General features: G+C 44.5%; 1 protein-coding gene across 1 annotated transcript; it reads right to left on the bottom strand.

The window, feature by feature from the left end:
- Positions 1-636: 636 nt before the first annotated feature.
- ACKR3 (atypical chemokine receptor 3) lies at positions 637-11,686 on the bottom strand. Its single transcript, XM_067549800.1, has 2 exons — positions 11,629-11,686; positions 637-2,598 (listed from the first exon to the last, which is right to left on the bottom strand). Exon 2 carries the CDS (start codon positions 2,569-2,571, stop codon positions 1,477-1,479), a length of 1,095 nt encoding a protein of 364 aa, XP_067405901.1. The 5' UTR covers positions 2,572-2,598; positions 11,629-11,686; the 3' UTR covers positions 637-1,476.
- Between the last annotated feature and the right edge of the window lie 8,221 nt (positions 11,687-19,907).

The raw sequence follows: 19,907 nt of genomic DNA, 5'->3' as shown, positions 1-19,907 counted from the left end.
GTGGCTCTCCTTGGTTGGCTGAATTTGGCCCAATGGTCTGAAAATTTGATGTTGCAAGTACTTACATTGGAGCTGCTTGAGGCAAGGAGCATCTTTCCGTTCTGTGTTTGTACAGCACCTAGCACAATGAGGTCCTGGTCCATGACTAGGGCTCCTAGGTGCTAGGGTGATATAAATAATAATAAAGGAAGCCATAAAAGGAGTTAAAAATAGTTGGACTGTCAGAAGGAAACTTGCAAACCTCTGAATTCTAGAGCAATGAAATAAAAAGGCATTAAGCCTAGTTTATGTCAAATCCCATTGCTTTATTACACTCTCCAATTTTTATTTTGCATGTTTATTTATGCTCAGGATCTTGTCTTTCCCGGCAGCCTTTGTCTTAAAAGTCCAGCTAACTCAACCTTCTAAATAATGGACCATTGTAAACAGATTGTTCAAAAGCCCACTCCTATCCACCCCATTGTTTCCCCCACTTAGTTTTACCTTTAGCAAATCTCATTTGACATTCCTCTTCAAATTGTTTCTGTTTGCCATTAACATACCAAATATATGTATACACACACCAGTGACAGGGTCTGCTCTTGTAGAAAAGACAGGAAAAAAGAGGAAGAAAAAGAAAAAAAGTTAAACCACGGCTGGGTGTTTTTCCATATCTTTATTTTAAAAAAATAACTCACAAATAAAGAGGACTCTTAGAAATCAGGTCATTCATTCTGGGCATAAGGATACTGCTGGGTGAAACATGGCAACACGAGTTAACATGACTCTTACCTTACTGTTAATTTTAACATGATGTCGAACTATATTACAGTATATAGAGTTTATTTCCATACGTATAGGTGTAAACCACAACATAAAGCTATTGTAAATAAAGCGTGCCAGCCAAAGTAGACACAAGCGCACACACCAAATATATAATCTCCATACAACTATTAATGTCATCCTTAGTCCAATGACAGTCAAGAATGAATGGCAATCTAACATTCAGACTACAGCACTCTGGATACAATTGTCAGCAAGATACTTCAAATACATGATAAAAATATATTTAAACTTTCAAATACAATTGTATAAGGTACACCAACAGCCAGAAAATAAAGTCTTGGGTTTTTAAATACACACTATATATATCTATATCTATATAACACATATACATTGAAACCAAGAGAGGGTCTTCTTTACACATTGGAAAAAAAGACTATCCTGAAGATATGTGATATCCGTGGTACACAATGGCTTTGTTTACTACATATTCTCTTCTGTTTGCATAGAATTTGCACCCTGGTCTCTGGATTAGCTAGCAGTAGATAAAACAAAACACATTCAAATACATGCATGATTTTGGTACCACTTCTCATTTTGCTCCAAATTCTAAATTTAAATTATGGTTCTTCATTTCTCTCGCAAGCTGTGAATTGACGCCCCCATCAAAGACAAGCACATAAAGGTCCACAAGGAGTCTTTATGGAGTGGTGATCATTTGGCACTTTGTTCAAGAGCAGAGTACTCAGCTTCTGATACTCTGGAAGCATCAATGAGTTTGGTGAGGCCCGTTTTGGCTGAGTACTTGAAAATAAAGGCTTTCATGAGCTCGTATCTGTAATTTCGGTTGATGAAGCTGTAGAGTATGGGGTTGACACAGCAATGGATGAGGGAGAAACACTGGCTGATGTGAAGTGCCGCATACAGAAAGTTCTCCATTTGACAACTGAAGGGTATAAAATGAAGGACTGAGAAGATGTCAAGCAGGACAACTGCATGGTAGGGAAGCCAGCAGACAAGGAACACAACAACATAAGAGAAAATTATCTTCCCATTGCTCTTCCTTTCTTGGTCACTGGAGGCAGAGACAGTCCTTGCAAGGAGAAAATAAAAAAGAGCAATGATGGGAAAAGGGATGGCAAAGCCCAACACAACAGAGATGAGCTCCATGCCAACCAGCCACTCTTTGAAGCTCTCCTCTGGATAGAGGGGGCGGCAGTAAGTTTCATTGTTTGACGAGACAGTCTTCAGATAATAGGTGTCTGGGAGAGAGACACAGAAGGCGAGAAGCCACACAAAGATGCAGATGCAACGTCGGATGATCTTCTTCTTGCGGTTACTGGAGTTGGTGAAGTAGGCGACCGAGAGGTAGCGGTCTACACTCATACATGCCAGGAAGAAGATGCTCCCATACAAGTTGATGGAAAATATGAGGTGAGTGATCTTGCATGTGATTTCTCCCATGTGCCATTGGTTATGCTGGACAAGGGAGACCACCCAGACTGGAAGGGTGATGACAACGCACAGGTCAGCGATGGCTAAATTGAAGATGTAGAGGTGGGTTTCATAACCAGTCGTTTTGGCCTGGAGATTGACCCAGACAACCACCAAATTGGCCACCAAGCCTATCACAAAGATAAAGATGTAGAAGATAGAGAGGGTGTACAGTAAGACACTTTTGTGAAGCGTGCTAGGGCATGAGAGTGTGTCCACAGTGATGCAGTCTCCATTGTTGCACGTCCAGTTGATATCAGAGAAATTTCCCACTTCCAAAAGATCAAGGATGGAAGTCAAGTCAATTGCACTCATGGCTGGTCAATTTGGAATCAAAATAACCTAAAAACAAAATAAGAAGAAGAAAATAACTTGGTTAGCAAGGGTTAGAGTACTCTCGACTGTCCTTGTATCAAAACACTTGTGCTATCACCCTGCGAACACTTTGTTGTATGCTTTGGATGCTTTGTTTAAATTGTGTCATGTCCTTGTAAAATACTTTCAGTTAAAGAGAACAAGACAGCAAACTGGGACTGAGGAACAAACCAAACGCATCTGGTCTACAATAGAGAAACAGCATTGCCTTTTCGTGTGCTTTTTCATTACAGTCTGTGTATGACATCATCAGGTTGGCTATAGTCCCCGGGTGTGAAATCCACAAAGTACACCATGGCCAAATAAATGTCAGGCGAAAGAATCTGTCTTCTACAACATAAAAGATGATCCTATTGCTTTTAGCAGGGAAAGCTTTAAGCCATTTTATCTGCACTCCCTCAACCATAGTAGAATTGATCTGGCTGACACAGAATACTGTAAAACATTTACTGTAAGTTCTGTTGAGCAGCACATCAAGTACAGCTCCAGATGCATGAAACAAGAAGTGTAGACCTAAGGCCTTTGTGCTCTCCTCTCAATTTTAAATTTCAATCCAGGCTCCTGCATTACATCTAATGAAGTACCCCCCTGGGTCTCACAATTATTACGTAGCACTGAGAGAATTAGAGCCTTACTGCAGTGTAAGAGCTGCAGGCCTCATTTTTCCTTTTTGGAAGAGATCTTTGGTTAAGAACACTCCCTCACCCCAGCTGCTAAAGCTCAGCCTCTCTCCTTCTCTCAGCAACACACATTTTCTCTTTATGTGCTTTATTATTATTGCTTCAAGAGTTCCTCCATCGGCAGAGAGAGGAGAAAGAGGTGAGCTACTTGTCACATGCATAGCCAGCAGAAGGATGGGACCAACAGAATGTCACAGCTTCCCACAAAATCCAGGCCATGTTGCAGCAGTTACTGCCATGCATTGGGAGTGGTGAACTGCCATCCAGCCTGTAGAAGCTACAATACTACCCACAGCAGCAAGTCAGCCTGTCTAAGATCTTGTCTATGTGACAGCTGCCATCTCGGCTGACAATATCAGGGACTGAACCAGGGATCTCTGGAGCGAAGAGATTCTATAGCCTGGGCTAAAGGGCCAAGCACTGTAAATGGGGATATAACAGACTCACAAACTTCGTGAATCAACAGACAAAGACATGCAAAATTCACTGATCAGTGTGTTACATCTGCACTTAAATTAGTCCCAGTTTCAGCCAGGCATCAGTTTTGTTCCAGCAGTGCAACCCCTTATAGTGTCGACAGTCAAAGCCATGCTTTGCCCCAGTACACCTAATTCTGTTTCCACCTGCGGCTTTCTTGCTCCCTTGCACCAACACCAGTGGGTGAAATCGAGCCAATTCCAAGTGTAGACGAGATCTTTGGGAGGCTGATTTAGTGTGGCTGAATCCCTATATCACCATCCAGAATTACATCAACGTTCAGCCAGGAAATGAGTAGGGAAGGGTGGCCACAAGGAGCGAATAGGGATTTAATGAGAGGCCCCACATCTCTTAACTGCGCTACTGAGTATGCTAGCCCTCCCCATCTTTGGTGTAACCAGTAACAAAGGCAGAAAGTTTGAGGAGAAGTTCCTTGGAAACAAAGGCTTATGTAGGAACAGCTCAGAGCTCTCCAAAGTGCTTATAGATTCTTGCTCTGAGCGCCAGATTTTATTCAGGGCTTTTAAAAATGAAACCATTCCAGTTAGTTGCCCTGTGTGTGAACAAGACCAATAGCAGCAGCTCTTTCTGGGACCAGCCAGAAGGAGTGAGGAATTAAAGGCAATCAGGACGCAATTTTCCTCTCTCATTGTGGTTTCAGCCCACTGGGCCTGACTCCCCGGTGCCCGCAATTGTTTATAGTAGTACAAAGCAAGCATGAACCCCTAACACTGGTGAGAGGGAGCTTTGAGTCCTAATGTGGGGGCATCACATACGCATTCAGCACTGGAGTAAATGACAACAGAAGGTGTAGGGCAGTGGAGAATCAGGGCCACTGACTTCAGTGGAACCACTCCTGATTTCCAAACAGGTGGAATGGAGGACAGGACAAAGGTCTCCCCCTTCATTCATCTGACCGTGCTCTGAAATCAGAACGCTGCGCTGTCACGAGAGAACCCACCTTCCTCAAGCCCTAGGGATACAACATACTGGCTTGACAAGAGGACAATGCAACAACTCACTGGATGGCATATAAAGGCCATCCGAGTGTGCTGTCGCTACCACTCACTACCGGAGTAAAGCGGTGGGCAAAAATACCCCTGTGGGGTTATTGATAGAAGACGTGCAGCACAGGGCAGTAATGAAATGCCACAATTTGCCCAGACTGTATGAAAAGGAGGGTTGTTCTGCTGGTCCCTTTCTTCTGTTGCCTTCACCTTAATACGTAGCTCTTTATCCCCTCTGCCCACTGGGCCTGGCTTTACAAGCAAGCAGCCTAGGCAAGCCCAGAGAGGTGGTATGCAAGGGGTCAGCTGGATAAGACAATCCTCAATCTGCTTCACATCATGGTTTTATTTTATGTTTCCCTTCCTCTCCCCCTCTCCCCCTTTAGGATATAACTGTTTTCTGACATTTATCCGTCTTGGATTGTTGCCTGGCACAAGGGGATTTTTTTTAACTTTTTGTTTTGACACACACGCAGCCTATCCCATTAAAGGAAAAGGGTGGAACGATGATCCACTCCCTTCTGCTTTTTGCTGCTGCCTTTGGGGCCATGTTCATTTGATTCAATAAACTGTTCTGGTGCCAAGGCAAAGAAAGTATTTACACAGCCCTCTGCGTTTCTGAACAGTCCCTCCCTCTCTCCTCGTTAAAGCATCTTTCGATTACAATGGGCACTTCAGCAGGGTTTGTGAGGCCTGCTACGTTGCAAGAGCTAGCAAGGAAAATCAGCTACACTTGAGATAACGAATCAGCTCCTAGCCCTACTCCGTTGGAGACTGAAATTGCAAGGAGTGCACGAAGGCAGCCCTGACCTTGCAGAGAGGTAGTTGCTTTTGTACATAGCACCGATACAAGCAGAGGAAGAGAGAGGGGAGATAAGGGGAAACAATAAACAGGAGAGTATTAACGGCTCTATTGTCCCTTGGCTGGACACCCAGTGGTGATAATCTTGGGAGTGGCATGAACATATCAACGAGAGAGCAGACTACTATGCAAAGAGTAAACAGACTGTGATGAGATTATGAGCAACACTTTAAGTGCACATGGAGCTTCCTCTTTCTATGCCATTGACATTCTGAACGCAACGTTTTGGGAGCAAAATGGGCATTGGTAAATAAAAAAGTAACCCCGTGTTTTAATAAGGACAGCCTTGCTTCAGCGAAACAAAGCTGCTCCATCTATTTGTGGCTAGTTATAGAGAGGACAGGGTCTTATTTGAAAAACGGTCTTCCTCGACGCTTTCCATTCAGTTCTGGGCACGTGCCAAGCTGTAGTGTTTAAATACGAGCTCAGAGAGAAACCTCATCCGACTTATGCAGCGAGGAGGATTTTGTCTGCAAGACTAGTAATGATCTATAGCGACAGAAAAAAAAACAAACCCAAACCTGTCCACTGTGGAAATCAGCTTTTTCAGGTATCGTAGTAGCACTGCTACAGGCACTGTACAGAATGCAAAACCAAGCGTGAGTGCACTTCAGAGAGGCGGCTGGACCTGTACAAACACCTGAGCCCTAGCTATTAGTTAGGGAAAGTTAGGGGCATAGTTAGGACTCAGGTGTACTTCCCACTTCAAAAGGCATTAGCTCCACCAGGTGCCATCTGACTCCTGTAGTGTAACAGCTGCAACAAACAGAGAAGTTGGCAAAACACAGTGATCCCCATCCACCACGGAAATCAATACGCTACATCATTTTACCCCATCTGAGGATCTGGCCCAACAAGTACCACTCACTCTACAAGGCAGAACACATCTCATCTCACACGAAGAAAATTAAATTAATCAGCGAGCGGGAAGGGACTGAAGATGATTGAATTCAATGATTCTTCCTTCTCCTTCATGGGGAAAGACAGTCAGGCACTTGCCCAAATTCAATCCCCTGCCCAGCCACAGACTTCCGGTGTGTCCTGGCCAAATCTCTCTGTGCCTCAGTTCCCCATCTGTGTAATGGAGATAACAGCCCTGCTCTGCCTCACTGGGGTCTTCTCAGGACAAATGTGTTAACGATTGTGAGGTGCTTCAGGTACTACAGTGACGAGGGCCAGATAAGTACCATAGACAGGAACCTCTGGGGTCAATTTTTCCCAGGTGCTGAGCGACCATAGCTTCTACTGACTTCAGTGGGAACTTCCAGTTGCTCAGCAATTCTGAGAACAGGCCACCAGAGTTTTATAATAATCACTGTTGTTGGAGGAAAGGACAGGGAGAGAGTTCACGCCAACCTTTTGATTTATTCTGACACACAAGAGAGTACAAGACGGAGATTTCCCTGCACTTTGCAGTTCCGGCATCTCAGGAGAGGCCAGTCTCGGCTGAAGTAAATCAATCATTCTCATCCCATCTGCTTCAGAGATTTTGCTGAGGATTTTTCATCTACATCTGTCAAAATTATCCACCTGCATGCTGTGTGTTTATGAGCCAGCTGCAAAGATGGGCCAAATCCCTCTCTGGTGTTACGCTGTTGAGATCAGGGGAGTTTCAACAGCAATGTGTTTGATCCGAGGAAACTAGAGGATTCAGTTAAGACAACACAGGCTTAAAGGCACATGCCCCAATGTGTCCCCTGTGGAAAAAAATAAAGCCTACTAATAGAGAGCCTTGAGGGTTGTGTGAATGGTGTTGTTTGCTTAGGAAATAAAGTCACCAACAACATCTTAGCCAGGGGACATCTTGAGGGCAGGGCTATAAATAAAAAAGCAGCTTGTTTTAAGCTATTCATCATGCCAAGTCAAAATGTTTAAGTTGCAATCACCAGCGTGATTATGGGAGAATCTCTCTGCTTTCATTAAAAAAAAACAAAAACCCACATTTCAGGGCCTCATGGTTGTTAGAGGAAAGTTTGAAAATGCAACCCCTGTATGCCCTACCACCTCAAAACCCAGAAAGCAAACAGCACCCTGACTTTGTTTTTAAAATCTCATGATTGCTAAGCCAATCATGTGATTTTGGGGTCAGTCTGACTCACGGTTTTTGAACAGTGGGGACTGGTAATACAAAAGTATTTAGCTTTGGGTCACATTTACCCCTTTTGTAAAACTAGTCCTCCGCTGCTTTGGATGCCTAACATGATGCTAACGCAGACTGGAAGGACATCACCTGACCTAGGGAGATACATTAATAGTTGAATGAACTGTTGATTTCACAAAAAGAGAGACAATGATCCAAGTTAACTGTCAAGGTGAAGATCTCATCCTCAGACCAATAGGAAGCCGTTAATGTTACTTGTAAGCAAATGTTCTCTAAAATAACCTAGCACGATGCATAGTGTTAGGTCATCAGGGTCACAGCAAACATATAGCATAACTGTTCCCTGGTGAAATATATGCAAAAATGGGGCCATGATATCCCTTGAAAGCAGACAGTGTAAACTGATCTGAGGGCTCTGCAGCCACCTGCCAGCGCAAGGCTGTCTGGTCTGGTGAACCAGCTAAACTGAAAACAATGCAATCTTGACCACTCATTAATGAATGCCTCCTGTGATCTTACTGCATGCAAGTTAGGGGCATCCGGTATATGTGGTGAATTTTAGCAGGCCACTATCCCTTTGTGTGTTTGTGTGAGTACCTGCATGGGTGCATCTATATAAACCCATGTCCCCATTTAGTGACAAAAGAGCTCCATCCAGAAAGCGGATATGGCCCACTGTGCTCAAATGCACAACTGAGGAGGAGCTGCTGGAATTGAAGATCGTGACAGCTATATTCAGAGATTGCAGCAAGCAAAGGCCGGTCTATGTCTATAGTTTGGGATTGGCTGTGTAACCAGATCTTAATTCCCACCCAGATTAGTTTTGCGGGGGGTGCGGGGTGAGCACATCAGTCCCTCAGTAAGGCGGACTAAAGCCATTTGGCCTTTTACATATTCAGTTCTCTTTTTAGACATAATGGTGTCTTAGACTGGAAGCCTCATAACTGATGTAACCTTGCATTTAAAGGAACGACCAAGAGATATCAGCACAGGAGAAGAAAACAACTACCTGACCCATCCATATGCACTGGACCTCCTAACAAAGCGAGTTGTTCTGAGATTTCTCCAGCTAACCCCAGTCTGCAGTTCTGCAATCATTCCCACTATCTGTGTCTCAGTCAACCAATTCCAGACAGCTTTACATTCAGCTCCCTAGCCCCACCCATTCTTTCCTCTCTCTCTCTTTCTTTGGCCTGATAAGAACTATCTGCTATGAAGAAGCAAGTACTTTTTGCTGTCCCGCTTGATATGACAATTTATCATGAGGTGTTATTTAGTGAGTGAGCCACGGTGTCATTGAAAATCCTCAGCCATAACTGTGTGTGTGATGTAACTGCATTAATCCTTCTTGTGGCTTCCCAGTGGTTTCTCTAGTTTGGTTTTTAGGGCCCAATTCTGGGAACACTTACTGAGTCTGAAGAACTACTCGATAGCCAGCACCAGATTCAGTGGGAGGTGTGTGGAGGATCAAGCCCTTCACCTGTGAACGCTCAGTGCAGATGCCCTCTACATGGTGTCTCTTGGGAAGTGCCAGGCTTGCTGACAATGCTTAACAACCAGCCAAGCTGTTCCCAGTTCCACCAGTGCAAATCCAAAGGAGCTCCATTAGCTTCAATGGAGCTACTCTGGATTTACACCAGCATGCAACTGGAAACAGACCTGGTCTCAGAGCAAACAGGGGCAGAAAGGTATCATTGCAATCACCATCTCTTCAAAACCAGGTAAAGAGATTTGCTTCTTCTGCCAAATATTTGCACTGCACCGTCAATACGTCTGACCTTTAAAGTACATCTCAGGCAAGCGTGTGCAGTACTATCTATCCCCAGCCGTGCATAATACTTGTGAGAGAGATGCTGGAGCACATGTAATCATCTTCGATATAGTTATGTAATTGACTGCTGCTCCCTTTGTCTGCCCTGTTAACCTCTACTAAGCCTCTTCAATGTGTGCTTAACTCAAACAGCTCCCTCGTTTTCTCTCTGTGGATGAAAATGCTTTGACTTTATGCCCGAAACAGTGGCATAAAAAAGCTACTGTTCAGAATTTAAAGGCAATGCGAATCCAGAAAGTCAATGGGCCCCTGATTAGGAGATATTTATGGATCCTCTGAGGATTGCTGCTAAACTGGGCATTGTGTTTTAATGGGGCAGCTCCCTCTGAATCATGTGAAATATTTCATAGACCAACATAATTTATCTTTGGGTATGATCAGTTTGGCAGGGGGGAAAAATGCTTCTCATTCCACAGAAGTTTTTTTTTTTTTTTTGGGGGGGGGGGGGGGGAGGGGAGGACCCCTCCACGCCCCCAGGTTGGGAGGGAACAGTTGGGGTTTGCAACATCATTTTAAAATTTTACATCTAACATCTGATATCTTTACTCAAACGTTTCACCCCCCAGATGGGAAGAGAAGCGCTAACCGTGCTTTAGAAGCCCAGGGAAGGATTCTCCCTGGAAACGTCCCTAATGCGAAGGCTGAATTGCAAAAAGGATCATTTGCCCTCTTGGGGGACCCGATCCTGCTCCCCATTCATATTGGTGGAAGTTTTGCCCCGTGATTTCAATGGGAGCTGAATCGGGCCCCCTGCTGGTAGAAAGTTGCGAAGAGACGCCAGCAACTTTCTTTGCTATGCGTGCAAGTAAAACGCCTTGCACCCTTTAGTTGATCTCCACGTTTTTGCTTCCAGAAAAAGCACAGACACAAAGGCGACATCCGCGTCTGAGAAGGGACAAAAAAGTTCCCACCGCTACCCCTGAAACTTTGCGGAATGAAACTTTTAGGGAATGTCACCAAATGCCTTCGAAGGACCATAAACTGTTTAATGAGGCGCTGTCCCATTGTTAAGCCTAATTATTCTGCCTTTAACAACGCACTGGAATAACTTTACAGCTCCTCATTACCCCAGAAGTCACAAGGGCAACTGTTTATTGCGCATCCACCCCAGACTTCATTTAAAGGACTCTGCTATACAGCAATGTTCAACAAACTTTTCTAGCCCCTCTAAAATACGTAGCTCATTCAAACAACGACATAGCAAGGCATCTGCACGTAATTTCCTTCGCTCTCTCTCCTTTAAAGGGAGATCAGGTAAGGGGGGGGGGGGGGGGAAGGAAGGTGAAATTAGATTAGCCCTGATGTAATCAAGAAAAAGAAGACTCTATTTAACTTTGAGATTTGCAGCTTCCTGAACCCAGCCGGCAAACAGTCTATGAAAGCCCTGGATTGTATGGGAAGGTCATAGGTTATCATCAGTCACCCACCAATATGACTGCTAACAACCAAGGCGGAAATCTACACTTTGCAAATTTAAATCTCCCAGACCCCCAGCCAGTTCCATCAAAAGAGCGGCTGCTGCCCTTCTCGGCCGATGTTCAGAGCAAATCTTGGTATCTAGGTGCTAGCAGTTGGAGGAAACCATCAGCTGTGCCATGCTGCTTTCCTCCACCCGCTGGAATAGGCATTTCAGGGGGTCTGTCTGCATACAAATATTAGGCACCCCTCAGCGGCTGAAGAAGAGCCCAGGGGAAGGTGGTATGCACTGGAGCAAGATGTAGCTCTTTCAAAGAAAATATCCAAAACTGGGGGCTGACACTGCATCATCTCGACTTCAAAACAAAGAAACTTAGGGGAGATCGGTGCTCCTGAGAACTGGGTTTGCTTTCCGCCAGGAGAGGGCAAAGCCAGCCCTATTTCAAGGAGGCAGTCCGCGTTTTCAGCTTTTTAAACTCGCCTTTTAAGCCAGATCTCTAATGCTCCCCTTTGCCAGCCTTGGTGAATTTGCCCCCGGAGCAGACACGCGTTCTGCCCCAGCTTTGCTTTGCATTCCCATGCTCTCCCTTCCTCTCGCCCTACAGTGCTCGGTATTTCCTTACCTACTGGTTGAGCTTTTCCCCTCCTCCTGCGTTCAGAGACCCTGATTGCAGAGCAGTTTGCAAGAGACTGAGTGTTCTTTCCGAGCTGACTGGCTGTTATATACACTGCAGAAAAGCGCCTCTAGATGGCAGCTTAGTAAGTAGGTTGCTGCCCAAAATCTTTTTTAGGGGGGAGAGAGAGGAAGGGGGGGGGGGGACGAGAGAGAGAGGTGGAAAGTTTTTGCTGGATTGTTGTTTCCTGCTTGGGCAATTCGGCACAATCACCTCCCTGGGAATGCCCAGTACAGATGAAGCAGGGTCCCTCTGAATGGGATCTGTCACCTGCATCCTGTTAAAAGCTCCAAAGCCAACATTAGCCTGTCTACTTCAATTCTCAAATATTTATCTTGTCTTGGGTGTCTAGAGATCTTTGATCCCATTAACAAACACGCGCACACGAAAAGGTGTGCTTCCTAACTCTGCTGAAGACTTTGATCTCAAGGCCAATTTCTTGAAATCCTCAAAGCCCACTGTATTGTGTGGCTTTTTAATATCTATCTTTTTTAATGTGACTGTAGAGATGATCACTACTTTTGTAAAGTAGAAATCACAGTTTCGGTACAGCCTGAAACACACTTCAGGAAATGGCCTTATAAAATCTGAAAGACATTTGCATTCTTTCATCTGTAAAGAAGCCCAAATTCCCCATAAATCAAATCTAAATGCTAATGTTCTTTCCCTGGCTTATCTAAGAGAAATACTTGTGTTATTGTTGGATATTTGTTTTTCCTGTCCAGAAAATGAATTTTTTCACATTTTATTCAAAGACACTTCAGCTTAAAAAAACCCCACCTTTCCACCCATGGGAAGCAACAAGTTTGAGGAGTGGAGCCATAATTTCAAGCTTGAAAATATTCCAACAAGTGATTTTTTTTGTGCTCCAATTTTTGAATGCCCAATTAGAGACATTTCATTTTTAGAAAGTATTCAGTGACACTGAAATTCAGGTTCCCTTATGATATCCCAAACTGGGCAACCAAAATCATTAGTCACTTAAAAATTTTGACCATAGAATCTATAATTTAGTGTTTTTAAAAAAATCAGGCCATGGAAGCTCTTCTGACAAGATGATTGGGGATTTTTGAACATGAAGATAAAAATAAAATTCAGAGCAACTCAAAGCAATCTTCAACCTGAGATAATGTTTTGTAGCACTTTTCTGAAATAAACTGCCATCCAGTTCAATTTTGGCTCCTAACATACAAAAGTGCTCACGCACACACACACAAAATTCTTTTTATACATCCGCTAAAATTAGCAGAGATTGCAAGTTCAGAGATTGCAAGGAACAGGCATTATGTGACTAGAAAACCTCCAACATAAGAAAGCAGCAATGGAGAGAGAAAAGGTTTTGGTCAGGAAAAAAAAAAAGTTAAAAGTGTTCTCCTGATACCAGAAAATTGTGAACTGATTATACAGTAGGAGGCAGTAAACTTACACCCATTCTCCTGCACCGACTGCAAGAAAAGATAACACCAAAGTAAGATGAAAGTGAAACCAGATCATGAAAATGTCCCATTAGGCACCAAAGGCTGCATTTTGCAATGCCCAAATATAAGTATAAAAAGGGATTTGTATGGAATCAGTTCTGCAACTCACTTAAAAACACGGCCTGTTTTTTTCCTTCCTGGGGGAAGATGCTAGGACTAGACAGTAATCTACCGGCCAACAAAACAGTAATCCCCTTAAATGAAAACACAAATTGTGCAATGTGAGTACACATAACTGCTGAAGCTTGAAAATAGTGCTGACAGCTGACTCTTGTAGTCACACAGTCCTGTATATTCCTAATATATGGATGGCAAAATTATATATTTGAACTTCTTCACTTTTTCCCCTAATGCACCACACACCTCTGGGGAAAAGGAAAGTGAAGTTCAAAACCTCAGGGCTGTTGGAGGCCCAGTACAATTTGAGTTACGTGATCACTGTCCTACAGGCCTAGCATAGCTTCAGTTCCTTGCTTGGCTATTCTGACCCCTGTAGCATGACATCTTCCAGTTGGCAGAGACCGAATAACCTTATAGATGTCTCAGTTTCTGCATAGCAGGGCACATAATAAGATAAAACACAGATACTGTATGCTTGCAGCTGCACATAGATAACGGTGATGGGAACAAGAAATTTACCTTGAACGTCTGGGGTACACTGTTTTATTGCCAAGGGGCATATTTTTACTCCGCCCCGCCTATCACCAGATGTTGTTTTGATGACCCCAATTATTATGGTGAGAATGGAATGTAGTTAAGGGTGGAAACCCAATGTAGGTAATTAGCATATATGATGATGAGAAAGAGATAATTAGGTGAAGGTTGTTTATGGAAGGGTATAAGTAGTCACCACTTAGACAAAGGGGGGCTCTCCATCAACACATAACTCTGTGGGAGGTGCTGCAGGTTGGACCAGAGGATCCACTGACTCCCTGGCGGGGCCCCTGAAGAAAGCGGTTCCTGGATACAGCCTTCTGAGTAACTGCTTACTCTTCAGGCTTAGTGAGTATGACATATTGTAGTTAATTTTAGGCTTTGTTTCTAACTATTTATAGAAAACCTTGCACATTAAACCTTATTGATCTGCAAATCAGGCATACCGTGTCTCACTGCTATCCACACTGATCACTAAGTATCCAGAATCAACAAGGGCCAAATTCTCCTCTGCTACTCCAGTGGCACTGTACCTGAGCCCTTGTCTAGTGTAGCTAAAAAGGTTAGCTAACACATTTAACCGGTGCATTTTTAAAAAACACTAGTGTAGACAGGTTTTAGCACCCTCAAAACCCTGGAGTTGACCACCAGCAGTAAATATATGTTAAGGTGTTTTGCTCCGTCTACACTAGTGATTAAGAACATTAGCTAACCCCTGTTGGCTAACATATTCTTAAACCAGAATCCATTTTGCTGCTCAAGAAAGAGATTGAAGCCCTCCGGTTTTTAAGAGACTCTCTGGGGCCAGCAGCTACTCCTTCTGGTTACCCTACTTTGTGTGCTCTGATGTCCCGATTTTATAGGGACAATTCCGATATTTGGGGATTTTTAACTAGGCACCTATTACCCCGCACCCACTGTTCCAATTTTTCACACTTGCTATCTGGTCACCCTAACATGCAGTGAGAAAGGGACACTGCCAATTTATGTTATACCAGAAGGAGCCTTTAAGAAGAGTAAGAAGAGAAGGTCATGGAAAAGGAGAGCTTATTTACTGTTGTATATACAGGGTCTCTGGCTAGGAGAATCCCTATTAACCACCAGGACACCTTTGTTCTTAAAAAGTGTTTCTCTTTTAACTGGGCTTTTTACTGTCTCTTTCTTTCCCAGCAATCAGGAATCCATAGAGCCACTTTCTACTCTAAGCAAGAAGTGGAGTTACTCCAAATTTATACTCGCAGGGGAGCAAAATTTGCCCTGCCCACCCCCCTTCCAACTCTGGCCCGATTATCCTCTCCACCTCTGCATGTTTAAGGCAGCCAGTGTGGGTGGAGATGGGGAAGGGCCACATAATGTCATCTTGCCCATCTTCCAGTCCTGTGGAAGCCACTCCACAGGGCCCTGCAGATCAGAAGCGGGGATGCTGAGGAAAGACCAGAGTCCACAGACATTTGTTCCCTCTGGGGTGGGTTTGGGGGGGGACCGTGACAGCATAGAGTCTGAGGGATCCCTGCTGAAATGAGGCTGTGAGGAGCCAAGGGCGTAGGGTAGAGACCCCTGTTCTCTATGCAGATCTCCTTGGCCTTTGCTGGCCTCCCATTATTCCTGCAGAGTTGTCCCACACATGCAATACACCCATTGGATGAAGGTGCAACCCCGCCTCTGCTCCACAGATAGGACACGTCCGATTAAATTTCCTTCGTTTCCCTTTCCCTACATGGGCTGTTCCTGCTAATCTCCAAGGCTCCCCATGCAGCAAAGCATTTCAGCACCTGCTTAACTTGAAGCACGTACTTCTATCTGTTGACTTCAGCGTGCGATTAAGTGCTTCAGCGAATAGGGTGGGATTATTCACCTGCGTAAAGCTAAGCACATGCTTAAGTGCCTCGCCAAATAGGGGCCCGAAAGTATAACACAAAAAATGCCCTGGCAGGAATCCAGAGCCACTCAACAAAGAGCACAGATTCTCCTTGCCTGGACTGCCAGGAACCAGCCAAAGTTTCCGTCCGAATTACCATTCAGTGTTCGAGCCTTCTTCAGACACACTGGCCAACCCTAGCTGTGCCTAATTTTCCAGCCTCCTCCCTCAAGCGATCATTTTCAGGGACTGCATTCCTCGGGCAGGGGGAGGCAAACACGTCCCTTATAAAAGCCAGATTGTGCTTGGCACTCACAGACGAAGTGCTTGGCGGAAAACTTTAAAACCACCCAACATTAAATCACTCTCCGTCGCAGCAGGAAGAGTCAACGAGATGCCGGGGCCCAAACTTTGCTCAACTGGAGGAGGGAGGGACCGGCTGGCAATGTGCCACAAGACCAGAGGCCACATCTAAGTTGCATAAAAATTCCATCTGCCACCATTTAGAGACTAGTGGTGCTTGTGTGCAAGGCTGCCTCTTGATGCAGGCAGGTGGTTGTATAGCCACAGGCTCCATCTATACATGAAAGATGCAGGCAGCTGCAGGTTGTCTTCTAGAATACCCTGGTTCATATGGGACCCACAAGCCTTTTCCTGTCTGGCTTGTGAGATCCTTATGATCTCAGTAAACAAAACAGTCATTGCAAGGCCATTATTTTAACATGGAAAGTGCCTGGCCCATTGCAAGCACTACCGCTAACCGCCAGTCAATGGCAATAGCCGATAATCCCAACGGGGCCGTTTTCCCACAGTTCAGCCATCTCCCAGTTGACTATTGGTGGGCCTTTCAGGGGGGCTCTTTCATCCTGCCATCTTCAAACCGTCACCATCACTATTATGGAAACAGCTGTCTGAGATCATGGCTCCATTGTGCTAGGCACTGTACATAAAAATGACATAATAAGAGACAGTCCCTATCCCAAAGAGCTAACAGTATAAAGACATTCATTGGGCAAAGGGAATGTTATCCCTATTTTACCACCACTCAACCAACATCACATAGAGAGACCGTTGCAATGGTGGGAATTGATCTGAGGCATTTTAAGTGCTAGTCCAATGCCATTACTATAAGACCATCCGTACCCTTGACAGCATGAGCCGCTAACGCTTACACTAAAGGAACAAATCAGAAAACTCTGCCCCCCTTCCCAATCACCTACTGCTTGTATTAGAAACAAGGACTGGAAACTTTGCTTTCTATCTAAGTTTCCCTTTTTAATGGCCCAGTGTATGGACAGGCACGTAATCCCCAGTCCTGCTTAATCAGCTACAAAAATGTAATGTGGCAGCCACGAGTGCTGGAAAGATTTCTGGTCTGATAAAAATTAAGTAACAGGTGGGCAGGGGTTGTCCTTAGAGCACACGAATATTTAAAAGGGACACAGGGAAATATCTGTAATTTGCTCAGCAGGAGGGTTGTCACGAAGTAGCAGCAAGACTGATCAGTGTCACACATTTGTGAGAGTGTCTCTGAGAGAAAGACATCATCCCATATCCAGCGTCACATCATGGTAGATTGGCTAAGCATATACCCATCCAGCAACACACCCATGCCTCTCTCAGGCAAGAAAACAAAACAACAGCCTTTGCGAGCATCAGTACACAGAGTCAAGCTGCAAACTGCGTACCTGAGCTCTGCTTGGGGCCGGTATACAGAATTAATATAGCCTACTGTGATCTTCATAATGAGAACTGGAGGAGGGAAGGTACCAAATTAAAAAAATCAATATTAATTTCCTCCCTTTTACAATCCAACTAGATTTCTGGTCTCTCCCTGACCTAGGCATTATAATGTAATTGTGATCATGGATGGAAGAACCAGACAAATGACCAGACTAATAAAAATATCACTACTTAAAGAACCATTTCTGTGAAGCTCTTTGAAGATAGAAAGTAAAAAGGAATAAACTTTGAACAGTGCCACTGCCATGATTAGCCCAGATAGTTTGCCCTGACTCTACAATGGAAAATATTCATACTAAGCCTATATCTAAGTCAGATTAAGCAGCCACGAACAAAGGTCAGGAAATTCAAAGTTATTGCTGTTATTCTCTCTCACTCAGGTCATTCTGGGTAAAAAGAGGCACAAAAGCATGAAGCAAAGGCGGAGGGTCAGCTGTAAAAGTTAATTTCCTGGCTTTTGTTCATTTAGATGGAGACCTTACAAACTTGTTTGATGCCTCCTGGAAAATTTCAGGCACCTTCCTGTTCCATTCCAGGCTTTGTCCTCCGAAGTCCCTGCTGCTGCAATCGCCAACGCAGCTTCACAGCTGGCAGCAATTCTATCAAAGACCATCCAGCAGCCTTTATGGACTAACCCTGCCCTGAGCATGTCTATTATTATGACCATGTTTGGACTACGGCAGCACTTAGAGACCAAGGCCCCGTGGTGCTAGGTGCTGTATGTACTGAGAAATAGTCCCTGCCCCAAAGAGCCTGCAATGTAAGGAGACAAGAGGTGGGAAAGAGAGGCCTGGAGGTTTCCCACAGGTTGCACAGCGGCTTGGTAGCAGAGATAAGTGCATTTGACACCATCTGAGGTCCCATCCCCTGCACTACGCTGCTTAATTAGACAGTTAAAAGGTTGGTGGCCACCAGCGCCTTGTCAACACTGGCGTTGTTGCTGTTACCATTGGAGTAAGAAAAAGGGGAAGCAAGTCGAGTGGAAGGAAATAAGGCCTGATGGATCTTGTCCTGCTCCTGCTTCAATTGTCAATTGCAAAAGCTGCCAATTGGCAGGCCTGGGTCCCAACATGTTTATCACAGGGCATGTGCAGTCTATATTGCCCTTATTCTATTGATTTATAGATACTCTTGTGTGAAAACGGTGGGTCAGGCCATTAGGGAACACAGCCCCTTTAAGTCGATGGGATCAGGGCCTAGAAGCCTTCTGTGGGTTTTGGACCAGAACTCTGCCCCTCCCCCCCTCCCCACCGTCAGGGTCCGATTTTCAAAAGAGCTGACCACGCTGGGTGCACCTGCGTGAAAATCTTCCCATGGGCATCCCGACAAGGAACTAGTGAATGCCGAGGTCTTTTCCAAACCTAGCTCTTATTTAGGTTCTTCAGTGAGAGCCCAGCTCTTTTTAGAGAGTGTGGAGCACATGGAAGTGTGGCTTCCACGACTTCACCTGCTCCCAACACTTGGACCTCGCCTGATGGCATAATTCTTTGCTTGACATTTACATTATGTACAAGCAAAAGGATTTCTAAATGTTATTGTTAATTATTTGAATTGCAGAAGCAGCCAGGAGGACCCAGCAGGACCTAACATGGGACAAATGCCTGGTCCCTGTCCCAAAGAGCTGACAATCTAAGTAAAATGTTCCTCTAAGGTTGTTGCGAGGGTTTTTCCCCCTCCTCCCCTGCCATAAGCAGCTTTAAAAAAGAACACTCTTTTGTCATAATGTGCTAGCGTTAAATAGCTAATGGTAGTAATACTGGGCTTTTCCGTGCAACCCTCCCATGGAAGGTGCTAAAGGACCTTTAACAGAAAATGAACATTTAAACCACACAACCCTCTGTGTGGTAGGTATTAGTCCCGTTTTATAGATGGAGAAACTGAGGCATGGAGAAGTTAAAGCAAAACACCAAAGGTCACAAAAGAAGGGCCTGATTCCTTTTAAACAGGGAAAGTGAGTTTTACCTGAGAGGGAAATGCAGGTGCAGACTCCTTCTCTGTAGCGGAGCTGGGAACAGCACCCAGAGCCCCAAAGCCCAGTCCTGCGCTCAAATTGCTGGACAGTACCATAACCAAACCCAACCACTACAAATCATTCATCGGGTCTCACGAAACAACACTTGTGAGAAGGGTTTTATTTGAATTCTTGATCCAGAGTGCTTTGTGTGGGGGGGTCACATTTCAAGCATTTCTTAGCAATAAACAACCCAGAAACTTTCCTACAGTCTCATGTAATCACAGGACTCCAAGAACTAGGGCTTTCAGAAAAAATATACTGTGACACTTGTAAAAAGAAAGGTGTGGCAGTGAGGTCTGAATCTCCTGTTCAGGGATTAACTCCTCCCACTGTATTCAGCACTGGTCCTTTTAGGGTTAATGGTGAAAAGGGAACAACATGAATTTAATCATACCATGGAGTGTGTTACATGTATCGTCAAAATCAATGGAGCAGTCCAGTTTTTGGCTGCCCTTATCAGTTCTTCCATGATAATCTGACC

The sequence above is a fragment of the Emydura macquarii genome, unplaced genomic scaffold (genome assembly GCF_026122565.2).
Source record: "Emydura macquarii macquarii isolate MOO-44397 ecotype Brisbane River unplaced genomic scaffold, CSIRO-AGI_Emac_v2 contig_1253, whole genome shotgun sequence".
NCBI lineage: Eukaryota > Metazoa > Chordata > Testudines > Chelidae > Emydura > Emydura macquarii.
The sequence above is the reverse complement of the archived record's forward strand: the minus strand, read 5'-3'. Positions and strand labels throughout refer to the sequence as shown.